Source organism: Lagopus muta, chromosome 6 (genome assembly GCF_023343835.1).
Source record: "Lagopus muta isolate bLagMut1 chromosome 6, bLagMut1 primary, whole genome shotgun sequence".
In the NCBI taxonomy this organism is placed as follows: Eukaryota; Metazoa; Chordata; class Aves; order Galliformes; family Phasianidae; genus Lagopus; species Lagopus muta.
This window is the reverse complement of record NC_064438.1, coordinates 6,067,765-6,087,170: the sequence shown is the minus strand read 5'-3', so window position 1 is coordinate 6,087,170 and position 19,406 is coordinate 6,067,765. Positions and strand designations below refer to the sequence as shown.

Below are 19,406 nucleotides of genomic sequence, written 5' to 3'. Positions count from 1 at the left end.
AAATCCTCAAACGAGGGCAGTTTACCCCTTTCAGATATTACTTCCAGCTGTTCGTATCAGTTCATGTCTTTAATGCACAGATTTACATCTGGTTCTTATTTTGTTAACTACCCTTGTAGCCAGTTGAGCCATTGCCAGTGCCCTCAGCCATCACTTCCACAAAATGAGTGCATCTTTTGTGCAAAAATACATATTTTTTCCTCATTTAAAAGTATCATCTTTTTGTTCCATTGTGTGTCTTTTAGTTTATGCCTGGCAGGGAAATGCAAGACTCACTGAGTCATCTCCATTTTTACCTCTGAGCTCTTTCTTTTCTCTTCATCTGAATGATTTCTCCGCTTGATCTTATCGGGGTTCGCCCCTTGGAAGCATCCCTCTCTAAAGGATGGTATATTTTCTTCTGATTTTCTCCCTGGACTTCTGCAAATACCAGACGCTTGATTTCAACAGATCTCAAAATCTCAAAGGATCTCAAAATCTCCTAGAAAACTGCTGTGAAACATGGGAACTCTTTGTTGCTATGAACTTGTTTTCAAAAACAAACAGAATACACTGACCTCAGATTTGTATAGAAGTCTTGGAAACATTTATGAATTTGCCATGAAATATGATTTCAAGATGTCTTGCATTAGTCTGATCTTCACTTGGCTCTGCTAGAAGTGCAGATGTTAGCATGGAGGTAGCCTTAGTGTAGACAGCCTCCATAAGCAAGACGTTTTTTATTGCTTATCCAGTCACTGCGCTTCCTAAAATGTGATACAAGTTTTGAAGGCCGTGGAATATTTTCAGCATCGGACCTGCAGCCTCGTGTTGATTCTGCTTTCGCATTGTGTAATTTTGCTATCTCAGCAGAGAGTGTTCTTGAGTTAATTCAGTGCATTCAAGTGAAGGAGTGGGTCTCTGTACTGCTTTAGTTTCTGACTGCCAGAGTCCTATGGATATTCTGGCATTGTTCCCTTGAGCTCTGGTCTCAGGTTCTAGCTGTAGCTTCTAGCAAGTTTTGCCGTGCTTAGTAGCACTCTAGCTATTTCTGCTTTTCTTGAAATAACTGAAGTCATGGCTTGTGTCCAAAGGATCTGCTACGAATCTGCTCAATGCACTTCTAGTATTTGTGTGTTGTTCTCCATGTTTGTGTCAGTGCAGCCTTCTCTTTTGACAGCTGCCATTAACTGAGTAGACGTCCATGAGCTACTCCCAGAGATGCCAAAATTCATTTCTTGAGAGAGTAAAATTTGATAATCAAGAAAACAGGCAATCTTTTAAATATAGAGTACAACTGTCCTAGCATCTACTGTGGTTAGGCAGCCATCAGTGATCAGAGGATGTTGGTTTTTATGAGCCTGAGAGCAGTGATGAAGGCAAGCAGCAGACTAGAGACTATGGGCTTCAGGAGAGCAGGTTTTGGCTTGTTTGGCTAGCTGGTACACAGGATCCTGAGGAAACAGTCTTGAAGGAGAAAGGAGCCCAAGAGACCTGACTGGTTTTCATAGACAAAGCTAAAGAATATAATTAAGGACTTCCTGTTGTGCAAGAAAACGCAGGTGTGGTAAGACACAAGAAGGGAGTTCCTGCTTGAACTTAAATGTGCAAAGGGAGTATGTAGGAGGTGAGAAGGGACAGGCTCCCAAAGAAGAATGTTTTAGCAGCGCTTGGGGATGCAGGGATGGGGTTAGGAAAGCCAAAGTTCAGCTGGGACTGAAGCCAGTGAGAGACGAGTCAGCAAGAAGGACTTCTGTACGTACATCAGCAGCAAAGAAAAATGTTGGCCTGGGATGCAAAATGTGGAGAGCAACTTAGTGCCACAGAAGTGAGAAAAGTATCTAGGCCTTCTTTGCCTTAGTCTGTTGGAAAGATTTGCCAGACTTCTCTCAAAGGGCAAGGTGCAATGAACCTGGTGTATGGAGCCTGCTTTGGCAGGGGGGGTTGGTCTACATTATCTCTAGAGTTCTCTTCCAACCCCTACAGTTCTGTGATTCTGTGACACAAGCAGCCACAGTGGCAGTAGTCAAACACTTGAAAATTGTTGCCTAAAGCAGTTGTGAAGTCTCCCAGTGCTGGAGAGGTTCAGAACTTGACTAGATTCAGCCTTGAGCAACTGAAGATAACTGTGAAGTAGAGGCATGCTTTTAGCAGGGAATAGAACTAGAAGACCTCCAGATGTCCCATCCCACAATAGTTTGGGTTCTAATATTGTATTCCAGCTTTTAGACTGCCTCAAGTTTGAAGTAAAACCTGTTTAGGTGTGTACATGCATGTATCCACAACTTCATGTGTACAAATGCAAAGTATTTTCTCTGTTTTGTTCAGTGCACAGCTTTTATACAACAACAGCTAGATAGATAGTACAGACCAGAATTCAGGGTCAGACAGCCCCAAAGCTCATAGAGGTTAGGTCTTAGCCTTTAAGAGTCACCTGCTTTTGAATGACTGAGTCATATCATGTCCAGAGGTGACATATTTCTGTTGCTGGAACTATTGGCCGATTAGGACACAGAATGCTTTAAAACTAAAATAATACTTCAAATCATTTTCATATTCTGTAATTCATGTATTTTATTCCTAAATATCACTGAAACTGAGACTAGAATTAGAATGGTCAGCACAGGCTTCCTGTTTGCAGTCAAAGAAGCCAATGTGGCTTTTCTTCATGCTACTGCGAATCAGTACTAATGGATATGGGTAAAAAAATTAACCTGATAGACTATCTTGGTCCTGTATTTCAGACCACAGAGTTGGACTGGATCATTTGAATCTATAAATCTCTCTCACCATCCCCTTTGGGTTCATGGAGCAACATCTGCTGCCACAGTAGTATTCTTAGTGTTCTGTGGTCTCACCCACGTTGGCAGTTGTGCTGAGATGACTTCAGAAACACAGAATTTACATGGTCATTTTAGGAATATACTGTTCAATACTAATGGGCAATGACTCAGTTCTTATCTTGTGATAAACACAGGAAAAAGAGGTTTTATTTAACTCTTCCTTTACAGACTACGTAAACAGTTATCTCTTATTCAATAGCTTGCCAAGATATGCTAACAAAATGTGTCTTCCAGATACATGAATAAACATTTCCCATTGCAATGAAAAGGAAGTGAAAAACAAAATCTTGATAGCTGCTCTGAAAACCTAAGCATTCCTATTGAAACATGATCCCACAGCTAGTGAGGATAGAAGTAGAAAACATCATTGTGTGTGCTTCACAATTCCCCTTTATAAAGGAAACTGAAGAGTTTCTTATGCCTTGAGACATGGAAGAAAAGTGCTTAGCAGCTTTTTGAGGCTCCCTACATATTACTGGTCCACAACTCAACCACAGCAATGCCAGTGGAGTCACAAAAGGGATGAAATCAGCCATCCCTGCTATAGGAATATATGTGTGCAAGACAGATTTATCTGTTTTCTCCTCCCACAGCACCTTGTCTTCTTCTTAAAACCTGTTCCACACTTATGTTTGTTGGGAGGAGGAGTCCATACAGAAATCTGGGCAACTGCCTGAGGCAATCTGTAAAAAAATTTTCTGTGAAAGAATCTCTTTCTTTTTCTCAGCTTCTGCCTCCCTGGCATCAATCCTCAAGCCAAGGAAGCTGCCCACTGCTACTAAGGAACTTTGAAGACCAAGCAATGCACTGCTGCTTTCTCAGTAGGCAGAGATGGCATTCTCCCACTATAATAGCAAAGCTCTTGGGAATCACAGGAATTACTCAGTTTAGACCTTCAGAATAAGGCTGAATCCTGAATGACTAATGTATCCGGGGAAGAGCTGAGAGCTGCTGGGAACCTCTGAAGGCAGCAGGATACATGACGCCTTGCAGAACAAGCACTGAACTGCTTGCTGTCCTGCCTCCCTGCCCTAGTTCTAGCATGATTCAGAGGCTGCAAATACAGTCTGACTTTGCTTTGGAACCTCTGAATTGCTCAAGCCTGGTAGTTGCTTTGGTGCTGAAGCGGTACATTACTTCGTTATTCCCAAGAAATATCCTTGCTCCAGGTATAATCCTGTGTTTCCTGGGACATTCAAAATAATACATCTTCCCTCCTTCAAACCCTGAGCAGAAATATACAGTAATATCAGATTGTATTGGTGAGGTTAATTAATGAACTGGAGATCTGTGCTGTCCTGTCCTAAACAAAGAATCAAAATGAGATGTTTAGCATACTAGTTAATGTTTTTTATATTAAGAAAGTAAATCCAGTGATGGCCAAGCAGAATAATAGCAAGCTCAAGCATTAGTTCTAGCCACACCCAAGAGCTCTTTTAGGTATTCAGGTGGCAATGATCTGTCCTTTGAACAAATAACATGGTCACAAATAACTCTTCCCAGGGATACTGAGCACTAGGTGGGTATGGTTGAAAGCTGGCTTTGCCACCTGCTACCTGGGAAAGTCCTTCCTGAGGATGGATACAGGCCAGGAGCATAGACAACAACAAAGCCTCTGCCCAAAAACCTAAAAAAAAACAGTGCAGAGGAGCTTGTATCCAAATTCTGTGGATGAGACTGATGCTCCAAAGTGTGTTACTGGATTTACAGGTCATTAGATAATAAAAATCACAGTAGGAAAGTTGGCATGTTGGCAGAGCCATTAAACCCCGCAGTTTATTGAGCAGATGGCAGAGAAGCCTGAGAGGCTCATACAGGAAATACCTATTTAGCAGATCTGTGATAGCTGGGCATAAACAGGAGTGGGAGACCACTGGCTTTTCTAGGAAATATCTTTTCCTCCTCCCTTCACATGTTATTTTTAGCTAAGATGGGTTGCCTGAAGGCACATTCTGCTTAACATGCCAACACATTTTTTGCTTGTTCACTATTTTAAGAATACCAGTGGTTTCCTAGATTACTTGTACCACATTGGGAAATCTTGGCCGTCAGTGGGCTAGCTCCCAGCGCGAGGGATGTCAGATGAGGGAAGAGCCCATGCAGAGCCAATGGGAACAAAGAGAGGGGCCCAAATGGAAAGCAGTGGTTGTTCAGTGTAATTGAAACTGTAATTTGAGAAGTGCCCCTCTTGTGACAGAGGCATGCAAAAGTAGATTGCAAAGGTAGTGTTAAAAATGCCCATCTGAAGGGCTGTCAGGAAAAAGAATATATAGGAAATACAGGGGTCTGTATTTCCAGAAGAAAAATCTCAGAGGTCTATTCATTGGCTATGCTGAAAAACACTGGTGCAGAGTTTAAGGTAGCAAAATGATATAGCTGCCAGTGTTCAATGCTAATATAAATCCCCATCTAAGATTTGAGTTCTGAGCTGTAGATTAGGAAAGGGCTCCAGGGGACTTAGGCTGCCTGCGAGAGCCTTTCACTCTGCAAATATAATTGCTTGAAATATAAGTCATTCCCTCCCTGCCTCCTCAGTTACATGGCTATGAGAAACCTTGGAGTAAACTCTCAAATATTTCACTGATAAATTCACTTGGTAATGAAGGTGGTTAGATGTCTATGTACCCTCTATCCTTAGGAAAAAAAAAAAAGAAAAGCATTTCTTTTATATCAGAAGGTGGTTTGGTTCTTACGGAATGTGATTTTCTTTGAAAGGGACGTTCACACTACTGGTTATCTATCTGGAATGAAGGAAATGAGAGACTTCATTCTTTTTCTCCTGAAAATTCATTATGAAAGGTACATTATTTCCAAAATGATTCAGTTCCTTCAAGGTAACATATAATGACTTTGTAATGGCGCAGTGCTTGTGGCCTATTTCTTCATGGAAAGAAATGGTAGCTAGGTCAGGGAGAAACAAGGCACACAATTGGAAAAATATTTTCAAGCTGCTTCAGATGGAGTAAATGGCTCTCTTCCTTTTGTTTACAGCCAAGGTTTTCAGCACTCCTACCCTAAACCTCCCGGGCAGCAGGAAGGGTGAGGTTTCACTTTATTACCCTGGGAAATGTCTTTGGCTTGGACCTCCCTTCAAAAAAGCCCTCTCTGATTCTCTGGGCCAAGCATGTTGCTGTGCCTAAAAGAGGCTCCAGGGGAGCAACATTTGCTGCCACTGTTTCCTTTTCACTGTGCTGCTGTGAAAAGGAATGGGCTGATCTCATCCATTCTGGTATGGATGGCCGAGGATTGATATCCCCTTCACACCAACACAGTCCTCAAAAAAGGGCATTGCGTCTCCAGGTATCTCACTGGTATCTTCTTATTGCTAATCAAGAAAAGGATAACACTGCTTCTTGTACTCTTTTGGGACTTATTAAATGGTGTGAAGAAGTTCCAATCACAGCAATAATCTCCCTCCAGAGACTCACTAAGTAGAGAGCTTCCCTGTGCTCCCACATGCGTGTATCTGTGCATGCAGATAATACAAATTTCCAATTACTGTGGCATTTCTGATCCTTGTTTCTATTTATCAGTGGCCAAACCCAGTAACTCCAGCAGGAACATGGTCACTCCTCTAGGATATTCCAGAGGTGAAGCAAATAAAAGTGTAAAGCTCACACAGGCACTTACTTCCTTGGACATGCTTTCACTACTAACTGCCAAACTTTTACAAAATCGTTCCTGGCAAAACTGATAGGCTGCCAGGATCCTTTGATTGAAAAAATGGGTTATCATTTTCAATTTTTTCAATTTTGCTGTTTCACAAAATTTTTAATTCTGGTTTTTATTCTGCATTTAAAATTTTCTGAGATAGAGCAACGGGGAGAAATTATGTTGTTGGCCCCTTTCCAGGCACAGTGACAGAGTTAAACCAGTGGGATGCTGGTGACCCAAGTGAGCAGTGCTCTCTCAGAAAGGTCTGTGCGTGGCTGGGTGGAACCACTGGGAGGTTTAGCAAGGCCTAGGGGCTGATTCCAGTGAATTGGACATGGAGAGGAAAACAAAGCATGGCAACTCAAGGTGAAGACTGAGGCTGTGCTGAGGGAGCAAGAAATGAGAGGAAAGGAGTGAGAAGGGAACTATTCCCTTCAGAGATAAGGTGCTGGGAGACACGCTGAGCAGAAAGCTCAGATGAGGAAGAACAGAAGCCCCTTTAGGGCTTGGAGACAGAGACTTTAGTGTAAGAGGAATCCTCTTCCTTGCTCACCTTAGCTTTGTTGTCCATGGTAACAGCCAGCTGCATCCTCTTCCCCATTCTGAATGTGAACATATGATCTGCTTCCTCCTCCTCCTCTTCCTCACTGCCAATGCCAAATCCAGTGCTCACAGGGCAGGGGCTCTTTTTCTCACTCACCACCCTTTTGTCCTGGAAAATGAAGCACTTCTGTTACCAAATCTAAGCCTCTCAGCTCACCAGTGCACTCCCCTTCCCCAAACACACCTGCACATAAGCAGGGCAGACCAGTTATGGAGTGGTAGGCCTTGCCCTGGGAAAGCTTTCTGTGCATGGCACTGTGCTGTGACATTCCTGCAGGACAAGGGGCTCATTGTCTGCTCAGCAGCAAAACCCACAGTTACAGTGGGTATGGAAAATCCTTTGCACTTAGAAATCTGACATTTCAGATTAAAGTGCCAGAGTTTTATCGCTTTCTGCAGCAGTCTGAGTTAGACCAGAAAAGTCTAAGTCCTGATGGAGATTGCCTGGGAAGCCAAGAGGATGGCTCCCGAGGGTCAGTGCTCACCATCGAGAGGGCTTGGCTATCTTGTCCATAGTGTTCAGTCTGGGTAATTGCATCTTTCAGGTCCTGTATGAGAGAAAAATGTGTGCAACAGAGCACCTCCAGAGAAAAGCAAGGGCCAGGGCATGACAACGTAAGCAAGGCACTAGCTTGGATCTAACAATCCAAGAGTGTTGATGGTGCAGAATGAGGGTGGGCCAGCTCAGTCTGGCTTTGGGCTTCCCCCAGGGGCTAACACAGGACTGGCCTGGTGATTTAGGAGATCACACACCGCCAGGAGGGGAGGATAAGGTTTGTCACATACAGATTTAGTGCAGTCAGAAAGGATGCCTGGGACTTGTAGCATTTGCCTCAAAACCCCTATGTAACCACAGCCTATTTAATTGCAAGTACAAAGCCTAAGAAGATCGTGATTTCAACCAGCCTGTGGTTATCTTCAAATGTATTCCTGATATCTCCAATGTGTATGTAGCACATACACATCTTACATGTTCTGCGGCACATACACATCTTACATGTTCTGCCTATATATATATATATATATATTGCAACAGTGTTCACACCTGGGAATCATCCAGGGCCAAATGTAACTGTTCACTTACTCACTTATTTGCATGCTTGCTCATTCTGAATGCTTGGGTACAGGTGCCTGGGCAAGGCTGGAAATGAGTGGATCAGCAAACACTTTGGGCATTTTGAGCTTTTATGCCCTTATAGGAATGTTTAGGAGCTACGTTCCATGCCTGAAAGAGTTTTGCTCTGGAAGCTGTCTCCTTCAGCAACGCCACTTGTGAAGCTCATGGAGGCAGGACCGAAGCTTGTGGTGGCTTGTGGTGAAGAGGCATTCACTCACTTACATTGTGAGCTTTGGTGATGGTAATAGTGAGTCCATCTTGCTTGGGTTTCCTGGAGGTAACAGCCATTCCCTCCTGCTCAGCTCGTTTCTTGTCCTCTTCTATTTCCTGAAAAAGATATATCCTTGTTATAGGCCTGTACCTGGCTGTGCACAGATTTTGTAAAGTTCCTGTTTAGAATTTTTCCTAAATGGACACAGCTCCAGCTCTGAAAGAAAGTAGACCAACTTGTGATCCATCAGTGTGACCTTGGAATGGGTGACTGGCAGCTGGGACATGTGAAGAGCCTGGAACACACCTGGCCTGCAGAAAGGGAAGGCTCTGCACAGAAGCCAGGGTCTCTGTGCCAGACTGGGGTCATCATCTCTGGCCAGTGACCTGCTCTGGCATCTCTGGCTGTGATCTACTTATCTATTAGGCAACTTCTTCTTGAAGCCAAGTAGTGGTAGGTAGGAAAGTAACATTTAATATAAGAGTGAGAGTTCCTCTCCCCTGAGTGCCTGACACATTCAACTCATTCCATAGATTTTCACTAGATACCATTGTTTTTTGCTATGATCAAAAAATGTTCAGAATGGCTCTTCTGGTATCAAAGGAAATAAGTCTTTTAAGCAAGATCCAGCCTCGAGCACCACTGAACATTCTGGCTCTTGGTCCAAGACACAAAACATGCTTTTTGCCATTCTCAAGACTACCCATGCAGTCAGCAAATATTAAGCAGCCCCCAAAGCCAAGTGGCGATTGGAAAAGCCAGGAGAATATTCCAGGCAAGCCAGGAGGGGGGATCCTTCTTCCAGTAGCACGCTCAGGCTGTTCAAGTCTGCACTGCTGTATGCAGACACTCATGGAAAAGGGTAAACAAACGTAAAGAGAGCTCCAAGTTACCGCAATGTCACCCTGAACAGTTCTTACAAGCTGGGCTGGATATCTTTTGCAGGTCACTGGGTAGACTCTCTTGGCCAAAGCCAATCAATCCAGGAACAGAAAAAGGAGGTGTTTTTCTCTCCTGTGAGCTTCACAGAAACACTGGGACTGGCCTGAGACAAGCTTCAGTCCATACAAGTACCCCGGACTGGGTGAGGACAGCAAGAGGGAAGACAAAGGCTCTCAAATGTGTAAGGGATGCTACCTTCTGTTCATCCAGGAGAATAAGCATGAGGCACAGGGAAGGACAGAAGGGGAAGAAGACAGTATGTATGAGGTGAAGAGATGGGAAAGCTGTGATGCAGATGGAGGAAGAGAGTAGGGCGAGAAGAAATGCTGCAGCAGAAAGGGAAGCATCAGTGAGCCTGGCTTCTAATCTGAGGAACTATAGCAAAGAACAGAGTTTGGCTGACCTTCCCCAAACACTTTCCTACATAATAGTGTTATCTAACAAAGTCATCCCTCCATTGCTGACTATCTTCTTCATGCTGTGAGTTGTGAGGACTCTAAAACAGAGCTGAGGAAGATAAGAATCAAGCAGTCTTACCTGGTATCTTCGTATAAGCGCTTCATTCTTCTTCCGTAGAGCCAGGATTTTCTTATCAAGTTCAACATCTTTCTGTTCTTTCTTCCTTAGCACAGCATCATCCACAGTGGCATCCTGAAAACATAAAGAGCAAAGCTATTCTTGGTGATCACACTGACAGGACACAAACCGGATGCTACTGCTTAAATAGCAGGGGGAGGTTGAATGGTCTTTTCCCACCATTTCCTCCTTTAGACCTCCATCTAAAAGCACACTGCATCTTGTAAACTGAATTCTTCCTGACAGAACTGACCTTTTCTACTTTAACATTTTTTTTTGTTCCGCACTGAGGTAACTGGAGTGAAAAAGCAATGCCCCACACTGATGGCTGCCAGTAACTCCAGAGTTACCACACCACTTAATACACAAAGTAAATGACACCTCTGCCTGCTCTCAGTTCAGATGCTCTCAGGCACACCCAGGGTACCCCATTTACATTCAGACAGCATCTTGTTTATCACAGGGGATAAGAAATCAGATTTTAGAATTTTAGTGACAGCAGCATCTACTGAAAATTAATGCTGATGGGTATCAACACACTGCAGCAAGGTGATCCATATCGTCTAGACTCTGCCTGCTGTTTACACAAAGAGCAAGGTGGAAAGTCTGAGATCTCCAAGGCACTACAGGTTTATTTTTAAACAGTGTTTTTGTACTCTCCTTATCAGCATGGCATCTGCATGCTGCAGAGATCTCACATTCCCTCTCCTCTGCTTACAGAGAGCTGAGTAAGACAAAGTTGGCTTGGGGATAGGCACAGCCCACCTGCACCAGCACTCTTTGCAGCTCCAGTGCTGCCCAAACCACCGTCCTGGTCCCATCCCTAGTCTGGATCAGTCAGGACTGGCATCAGAGCCTGCCCTGGAGCACCTTGGCTCCCAATGAGCCCCCAGGGGCACTGAGAGGGACCTGCTGGGAAAAAGCTGGGCCCCAGACTCAGAAACCAGAATCAGACATTAATAGATGCTTAATCACAAATAGAATTGATTGACATTTCTTGAATCAAAATCCCAGTAATCCTATCAGCCCCACTGCTGAAATCCAGAATAGCAAAGGCTGGGAAGAGCTGTACAGGCAGGAGAGGTTTTTCCTTCATTAATCACAACATGGCAGGTGCAACCTCCTTCAGGGAAGGATACGTCACTGTCCAATCGTGGCTGCTGGGTCACGGGATCTGGGTCTGACCCTCACCATGCCCTGGTGCCTTCCTGCCTGTGATGTCAGCCAGTCTGCTCTGGGTCTCACCTCAAGCCAGCCAGTGGACTTGCAAGGCTAATTCCTGGGAATAGAGGGCTTCTCCTGCATTCCTACCTTTTGCCTGGTCCTAATTAGGTCATCAGAGGAAAAACTGGAGCATTGGAGGTCTAGAAAGGTGCTGTCAAACAAAGCTCTTCCTCAACTGAGAGAAAACAAAGTGAGAAGCCTAAGGCCTGAATGCTAAGAGTAAAACCACAAAGCAATAGCCCAGGGGAGGGAAAGCCTCTGACTCTGCTCTATGTTACCAGCCCTTTATCCAGTACTTTACATAAGCTCCAACCTCCTGCAGATGTGTGTGTTTGCAGTGTGCCTGTAAATCAAACGAGGCAGAACTTAGGCACTTCGATTTCATGTTTCTCATGTAGTGGGGTTAGCATTTCACCAAAATGAGAAATGCATGGGAATATCCTATGACTATTTGAGAAAGCAGGATTTTAGCTGAGCTGTAGGAATGATCTCCTTAATGTTGTAAGGCTTTCGGCTGCCTGGGAGATGGGACACCAGGTGAGAACGAGGGCACATTTGATCTGCTGGCCCTTTGGTAATGGATATGTTGTGGTTTTGTCCTGTGCTGGTGCAGAAGCAGCAAACTGGGCTCCTGGTAGCCCATGCTAATGCAGAAAATAATCATAGGCAGCATATAGGAATTTAGCCAGAGCATCACTGCTCTTTCAAAAATGTTATGGGGCTCCTGGGAGCCAAATCTGCAAATCATCTGCTGCTGTACATGGCCAACACTTGCTTTCAAAGGAAGGGATCCAGCTGCTGAATCACTATGTATCTCAGCAATGCCAGGTATTCCTTTCAAAGGCTTTACATGAGAAAGAACAGAGCTAATGACATTTCAGCTCTGATCGAGCAAGACTTGTGCTTGAACTTAACCATCACTGCAGAGAATAGGACCACAGATAGGGGCAGAAATCTCCCTGCCATAGTGTTCTTTGTAGAGAGGGACTAAAAGTTGAAAGTGTGATACCATCACAGAGAAGGGATGGATGGATGCAGATGTTGTCACAAACCAGAAAGGGGAAAGGTAGGAAAACCAGTTTGCACAAGTACACTTCCAATCATATCACCACGATGGTATTTTATCAGTGCTGATTTACGAGCCCTCATGAGGACTGCTCTGCCAGGACACAGGAACACATTCGTGTTCAGGTGGAACAATAGGGACATTTAAACCACACATTCACCCACACATTCTTCTGCTGGACAATGGGATTTTGTTGAGGTCTGCAGGAGAACGAAATGCACTTTCCTATTGCCATCTATCATTCAGGTATGTGACAGACAAGTAGATTGTACACTTGGGTGGATACACTTTCATGGCCATTTTGCGAGCCTGATTAAAGCTGAATTCCTGTGTTTACCAGAACAGAAGCTATTCTGTGAGCTCTAAATTGGCAGGTTTGGTGTTTGCTGAATGCTGGGGTGTTGGCTGCTTGAGGGTGGGATCAAAGTAGTGCATGCCCTCAAACACACCCCTTTTATCCTCAAATTGCTTTGAACAAGGGCTGACAGGGCTGCCTGCTCAGGAAGAATTTAAAAATTCCAGTAGAGATTGTATTTGTGCCCTTCTCTTTTAGCAAGCAAAAGATGGCTGGGGCTCATCCATTGTATAGTTCAGCCAAGTCAGCGTTAGCTCAGCAGCCACTGCAAGCCAGCTGATAGCGAGGACATGCCCTCTTCTTTGCTTCTGGAACGAAGCTGCCACCCCAGCCCCTGCTGAAGCTGGTGCTTGGGGTGACAAGTAGCTGCAGCATGCCCTCCCCAGAACAAAGCTCTTCCGGGGAAGTGAGGTGCCCGTATGTTAGTGACGGGAGAGTTATAAATGGCTTTGGCAGAACGGACATGCAATGGCTTTGAATCAGAAAGCCCAATGCCTCCAAGAGAGCCAGGCAGAAGGAAAGAATGGCCTCTCTCTATCACAAATAAAATGGCACAAGATGAGAAATGGGAAGCGAGTGCCTTGGTGCTTCCATTAAATGCCGACACCTCACTCTGCCATACGCCCATGGCTTGGCAGCACACACACATGCTGCGCAGCTCCCCAGGGGCTGGAGGGGTGCCTCACCCAAGGCTGGTGCTGTGTGCAGGATTTTCCTGCAAGCTCCTACAGCTGTCTGCTTCTGCAGCGAGAGACTTCGGAGGCAGCAAGAGTGGGAAAGAGAGAGACAGAAGGTGGGGGGGGAGGGAGGAGAAGAGAAGAGCAAAGACCTTAACTAACACTCTTCTGCATAAGCAAACGCATCTGCTCTTTTCAAGAAATATCCTCTGGCTTGACAGCTGCAACCTTTGCCGGGATAGGCAACATCCAGTGCTCCGTGGGTCTCTGTTATCTGTTCTCACCCACTCAGGAGGTACAATGCCCTGAAGCAGCCACCACAACCTGCCCTAGAGATCGCCACAGAAATCCCAGCACCCCACATCCACATCCTGGCACCCCCCCATGACGCAGCACTGTTTGTTTGTTCCCGGTGCCTGCTGGCAGGCAGGCGAGGAATAAAAATAACAAAGCCCCAACCAGCGAAAGGCCACCCCAAGTGCAAGTTGTTTCAGGGCCTCTTTGGGTGTGGACCCCACTGCCCGCGCCCTCCTGGGACCCACAAAGGCGGCACTCACCGCTCGGTGCATGTCAGACATCAGCAGCAAAGCCCGGCAGATTCCAGCGCAGAGCTAAAAGAAGAGAGCCATCCGACGGCCTTTCTCAGCACTGGTTGCACAGCATACAAGATCATGTTTTGATTACAAAAGCCTCGTCTGGGCTCCCAGCCAAGAGCGCTGGCTGCCTAATATACCAAGCACAGACAGGGTTTTGAGTGCCTGTGTCCTCCTCTCCAATCTCACTCTCTTTTTAAAAGAAACACTCCCCCTTTTCCCCCCTCCTGACTCCTTTTAACTTCCTGATGCCACAAGCCCTCATTCAAAGTGGGGAAAGCTTGGCAAACAATGACAAATGGATCAGGCAAACAGCTTGACTTCGCTTTGTGGCCATTCATGGGGTTGTGTTATTTGCTATGCATGGATAGTTGCACGCCTGGCAGGGAATTGGGGAAATATCTGCAGTCCTGAATACCTTGTCACTGCGAGTACATGCATGAATCTTTATGGGAAAACAAGTGCCAGATTTGCCTTTTTCTCTTTATTTTCAGTCTTCTCTGGGAATTATTTCTCTACTTTTAAAATGAGTCTTTCATTCAGGAAGGGAGGAGAAGCGATGCTGTGGGGTGGACATTGTCAGCCAGCACCATGATTGACACAAAGCATACAGTCAAGGAAGAGGGACCCTCAGAAAGCTCTCAACAGAAAGCCGCCAAAAGGACCCCAGAAGAGTCACAGAGAGGCTTTCTGAAAACAGGCAGCATTTAGCTGCATCTTGAGCTGCTGCACTCAAATCCTTATCTCAGACCACCTCCTGGCCATGTGCTGTGTCTTACCTCTATGCTGATTTAAGACTTCTCCTTTAACCTACAAGATCCAGACAGAGGTGAACAGGAGTTGGAAGAACATAGAGGAATATTCTGACGCTCAAGGACTACCACCCACCCCAAACTCCATAACACTTCTGTTTTTATATTGTAGCTGATACAATATAAAGGCCCACTGCTGATACATAACCCCTCTAACATATTTAAATAGGTCAGCCACTCACAAAATCCAGAAAGCTCAACCCCAAATCCAGCAAGGTCCGAGGAAAGCCTTCAAAAGACTCTGAATAACTTTGAATCTGGCCCTTCTTCTGCACTTAGCTTTAAATACTGGATATCAGGACTACTAAAGGAATAAAGGAGGAGGAAACATGGCTTAGCAAAAGTGCTCAGAGGGAAAGACTGACCCATATTAATTAGTAGCTACTACAGTGATGAAAGGAAATTTAAAGCATTTCCCAGGCAGTGCCTCTGGATTCAGGCTTGAGGAAAGAAATGAAGACATTCATGTGGATAGAAACTTCAGAGAAAGACACAAGAGCATTGCTACAGCCCAGGTGATCAGAAAGAGGTTTGTGATGGACAAGGCTATGTGCAGGTGTGAGCCATGCTGAGCCCTTCCTCGCCCTTGGAACCCACTTGAGACAGAGGGAGCTGGGAAGATGATGCTGCCTTGGGTTTCCAAGTGGGTAAGGGTCCTTGTGACAGCAGAGTGGTGGCCCGTTTTTTGTTGGGCTGGGGGCCAGAGGGAAGGGGGTCGTGTCTGGCAGATGCTACTGGGCTGAGTCAGGGAGCAGAAGCATTTTGAGGAAAATGTTTCTACTCATGAAAATGGCTCATAGAAACGTTTTATCCAGTGTTGGTGCTACAGCATGTTTACATGGTCTCAGCATTTCTGAGCTCAAGGAATCCACACACACCACCAAAATGTGGGTGCAGATGAACACAGAGATTCACACAATTATCCCAAACACTAAGGCTAGGCTGTTTGCATAGCACAGGGTAAATGTCTTGTGCAGTGGGGTGAATCACAGTAGCTAAGGGTGTTCAACATGCCCAAGTTGTCAGAGCTTGAGCTAAGTGCTCACAAGCAGTTTCTACAGATCTCATGCCACACCACACCAGGTACTTGCTGTTATTGATGGTGTGGCCAAGATCTTCCAGTCATAAGCAGTGGTGTGAGCAGGCCTCGAAATATTATTCCCTTTGCAAATGTCTGGAGAACTGCAGTTTCCCCCATGGCAGTGTCAGCTACTCTGCTGTCCTCAGCAGAAACAGCTGACATTTCTCAGCTGTCCCTCACCCACTCTGAGTGGCAAAATTGATAGGCATCTATTTCTGCATCATCATCTGAGACAGATAAGAGGATGAGGATTCTGTTAAAGCCGTGGACACTGAAACCTAGGGGCAAAAGGGACCAGTCAAAGAAGCAGAATCTGCAGCTTCAGCAGTGGGGCAGAACAGGTTGGTTTGGGGACTTGTTGATGCTCTCGGGACTCTCACAGGATGTACAAAGACAAATCCTATAAATATGCTGAGATTTATGGGGTTATATGTATGCACATATGTTTGTTTATACATGGTGTTATGACCAGAAAGAGCTGCAATTACACCAGAGCCATACTCAGCTTCAGGTCTTGCTGCATACTGCCAAGAACTCTGCTTTGTTCTTACATGTGTGTCATTCCTGGAATCAGTGATGCCTTCCATGCCCACCACAGGTTAAGGGTGATCATCCAGAACCACCACCCTGACCTTGGGGAGCACGAAAACGCACCAGGAAGGAGAGGATGGTCCCCAGTCTTCAGTTACAGTGAGAAGGGTGTGATGGATATAGGACATTTTGGACACCATGCAGGACCTTACGACACTCTGAAACCTGTTCACATGAGCACACCACCTTGGTAGCTGAAGCACTTGATGGAGTATTTCAGAGAGTGAATGTATATTACACCCATGTGTGACAGTAAGGTTGTTTGGAGGAAACAGGCTAATTACTCATGCAGAAATTTGTCCACCACCCCCAAGGTAATCCATTTATTCTTCTAAAATCATCAGAAGGCCTTTAATAAGCAGGATGACCTCTTTCTGAGCTGGTTTTATTGTAGTCTGGCTGCTGTGGACTGGCTTGTTCCATCTCTAAAGCCTACTCAGCACAGAAGCCACAGGGAGCAGCCAGCATGGACACTCCAGATTGCCTCTCCCGTTTCCACTTTATGGAAAGTGGATGTATCACATTTGCTATCAGAACCCTCCGAAAGAGCAATCCCTGTTATGGACAGAGGTTTGCTTTCAGAAAACCCTGAAGTAAGAGAAAGTAAGGGACTTGACTGACTGATGTTAAGTTTAGCTTCCAGCTGCCCTCACAGAAGCCCTGGTCTCCACTCGGGGCAAAGTTTGCCAGAGATTTTCTGGGGCAAAATAAGGAGATCAGAGGAATGAGCTATCCATTTTGTGCTCACAGCTATGAAATAATCCCTTTTTCTAGTTGTGTGCTGCAAAGCCTCTCCCTAACCCGCTTCAGCACAAAAAAAAAAGTCTCTCTGACAGCAGTCTACAATCTCTCAGCTCTAGGACAGCATTTAGCAGATTGCAGATTGTGTTGCTCCACATTTGACAGTAAGACTGTGTCTTCTCCATCTCTGACTTACACAGAGTTTGAAGGAAAGAATCTGATCCCTCTATTAACCCAAATATGACTATCACAAGAAGTATTCCTGGCATCCTTTTATCTGCCCTTCCAACAGTTGAAACCCCCTTGCCTTGAAACCCTCTTCTCTCTTTCTTTTGCACTTTGTGAAAATCCTTCAAAGTCACTTAGTCCCGTGATGACACTCCTCCCAAGTGCACTGTGCCCAACTTCACCTTGGCTCCCTTCCATTTTTTGCACGACCGCTATTTAGTCAACAGATGGCACTCGGTAACTGCTGGGAGAAACTGGGAGCCAGCTGCCAAAAAGCCCACTGTTGAAGTTAATCTGCCTTCTCTGGGAGGCTGCTTGTATATCATGTATTGAGACTGCAGATAAGCCGCATCGCTCAGTTTCAGAAGCACCACAGTGTGCTGCCACATGCACCAGAGAACTCTCAGATCATGCTGCCCGAGGCTCCTGAGTGGAATCAGCAACCCTTTTCCAGTCCTGTTGAATGCAAGGAGGAATAAGAACATGCAGATTATCTAAGGAGAGGTTGCTGACAGCCTGGAGGCATTTTTCGTACCAAGCACAGAGCAAACTTGCTTGCAATAAGCAAAGTCCTCCTTTGCCTCCCTTGCTCACTCCTTGCTCTGGCCCTTTGGCCAGCTGTAACTGCAGGATAAAAAGGAGTTAGGCTGTTCCTCAAGCCAGCCAGATGAAAGGTCTGCATATTCCTTAGACTCGGAGGAGGTATAAGCCAGAAATATTAAATGGGCTTTAGTTGGAGAGTATCACGAGGATCAAAGGACTGCTGAGACATTAATTTTGAAATGTTTCAATATACAGAAATTGAAAACTACCAAAGACAGTTAAAGGATATAAAAGCAATTATATGCTTTAACCAATTATTATACATAGTGATACCAGTCACCACAGAGAAACCTCTCAGAATGTGCAAATCAGCTCTGTTCCTACCGAAAGACAATTTTTCCCCTCTTTTCCCCCTCCCTGCACATCATCCCAACCTGCAGGCTGCCACTGCACATCCTGTGGGTAAGTTTTGAGCTTACCAGTGTTTAATGCTACCACGAATAATTTGTGCTGTCACAACCTGACTTGACATCTCCCACTCCTGGAAAACTTGTAATTTTGCTGTAAAGTCCCTGAAGTAAGCAAAACAACAAGGAAAGGATCTGGTCTCTTCCCTCTTCCCACTTCCAGACATGCAGAGCAGGACCAAATGCAGGTCTGCTGACCCCATTTGCATCCCCAGCCTTCAGATGTGGGACATGCAGGCCAGGCTAGGGAAGGATGCCAAGATGTGACAAGTGGCTGGAGCCAGTCAAACAGGTTCTTTTCATCTTTTATGACAATGCAGTCCTTGTAGAAAGCAGGGAGAGCTGCAGACAGCAACCAGATCACCCTGGGTGCAAGGTGCTATCAGCCAGGGTGTTTCTCCTTTTCAGCACATGGTTTGAGCCCAGAGCTAGGAGAACACAGGCAATTCAATGGCCTATAACTTGTAGTGTGCAAGGTGCAAATGAGAAAGCCAAGAGTCAACTGGCTCATAATATGGTCATGTGTGCCTGGTGAACTTTACAGTGTCCAACTTACTGGACACAGGGCTGCTTCAGGACTGCACCAGAAGCAACGTTACTCGCTTCCAGACCAATGCAGGAGGAAAGAAGTGGTGAACTCAGTGGCCATTTTCCAGGCCTCTAATCTCAATCAAACTGAATTAAAACCTAACAATCCAACTCATTTTGCTTTGCCAGCAGAACTTAAAAGCAAACTCTAGAGACCAACCTTGGCTTTGGGATCTAAACTGGACTGAAGATTCTTCATGGACTCCAGTGGCGTCACATCATGCTGATGCTCTGTGGGTTCAGTTTGGACTCAGAAGGGAGGCGGACTTGCAGAAAGACAAGGTGCGGAGCAGAAGTGACTTGAGAAGGGAGGATATGAAAAGAGAAGACAAGGTGACAAATATTAAAGAACCGGTTCAGCAATACTCTCCTTGGGTGAAGAGAAAGGGTGGAGTTACACTAAGTGCTTTCAGACATTTGCTGTGCTATGTCTGTCTGGCTGAACACAGCCCTCATGTGTCACCAAACTCTGAAAAATACCAACAATCAATAATCCAGCAGGATGGAAATCATAT

At 45.3% G+C, this 19,406-nt stretch overlaps 1 protein-coding gene across 3 annotated transcripts in view; it reads right to left on the bottom strand.

Moving 5' to 3' along the window:
• CCDC9B (coiled-coil domain containing 9B) overlaps nt 1-14,094 on the bottom strand; it is a 46,240-nt gene extending 32,146 nt beyond the window's left edge. The window contains exons 1-5 of one of the 3 annotated variants that reach the window (XM_048947715.1): nt 13,805-14,094; nt 9,887-10,000; nt 8,419-8,523; nt 7,565-7,627; nt 7,030-7,188 (exon numbers count right to left, since the gene is read on the bottom strand). In XM_048947715.1, the coding sequence (XP_048803672.1) occupies nt 7,030-7,188; nt 7,565-7,627; nt 8,419-8,523; nt 9,887-10,000; nt 13,805-13,825 (462 nt within the window). In that variant the 5' untranslated portion in view covers nt 13,826-14,094. The remainder of the gene's footprint in view (nt 1-7,029; nt 7,189-7,564; nt 7,628-8,418; nt 8,524-9,886; nt 10,001-13,804) is intronic. The other 2 variants (XM_048947714.1, XM_048947716.1) reach the window with 2 other exon arrangements.
• Nucleotides 14,095-19,406: the final 5,312 nt, after the last annotated feature.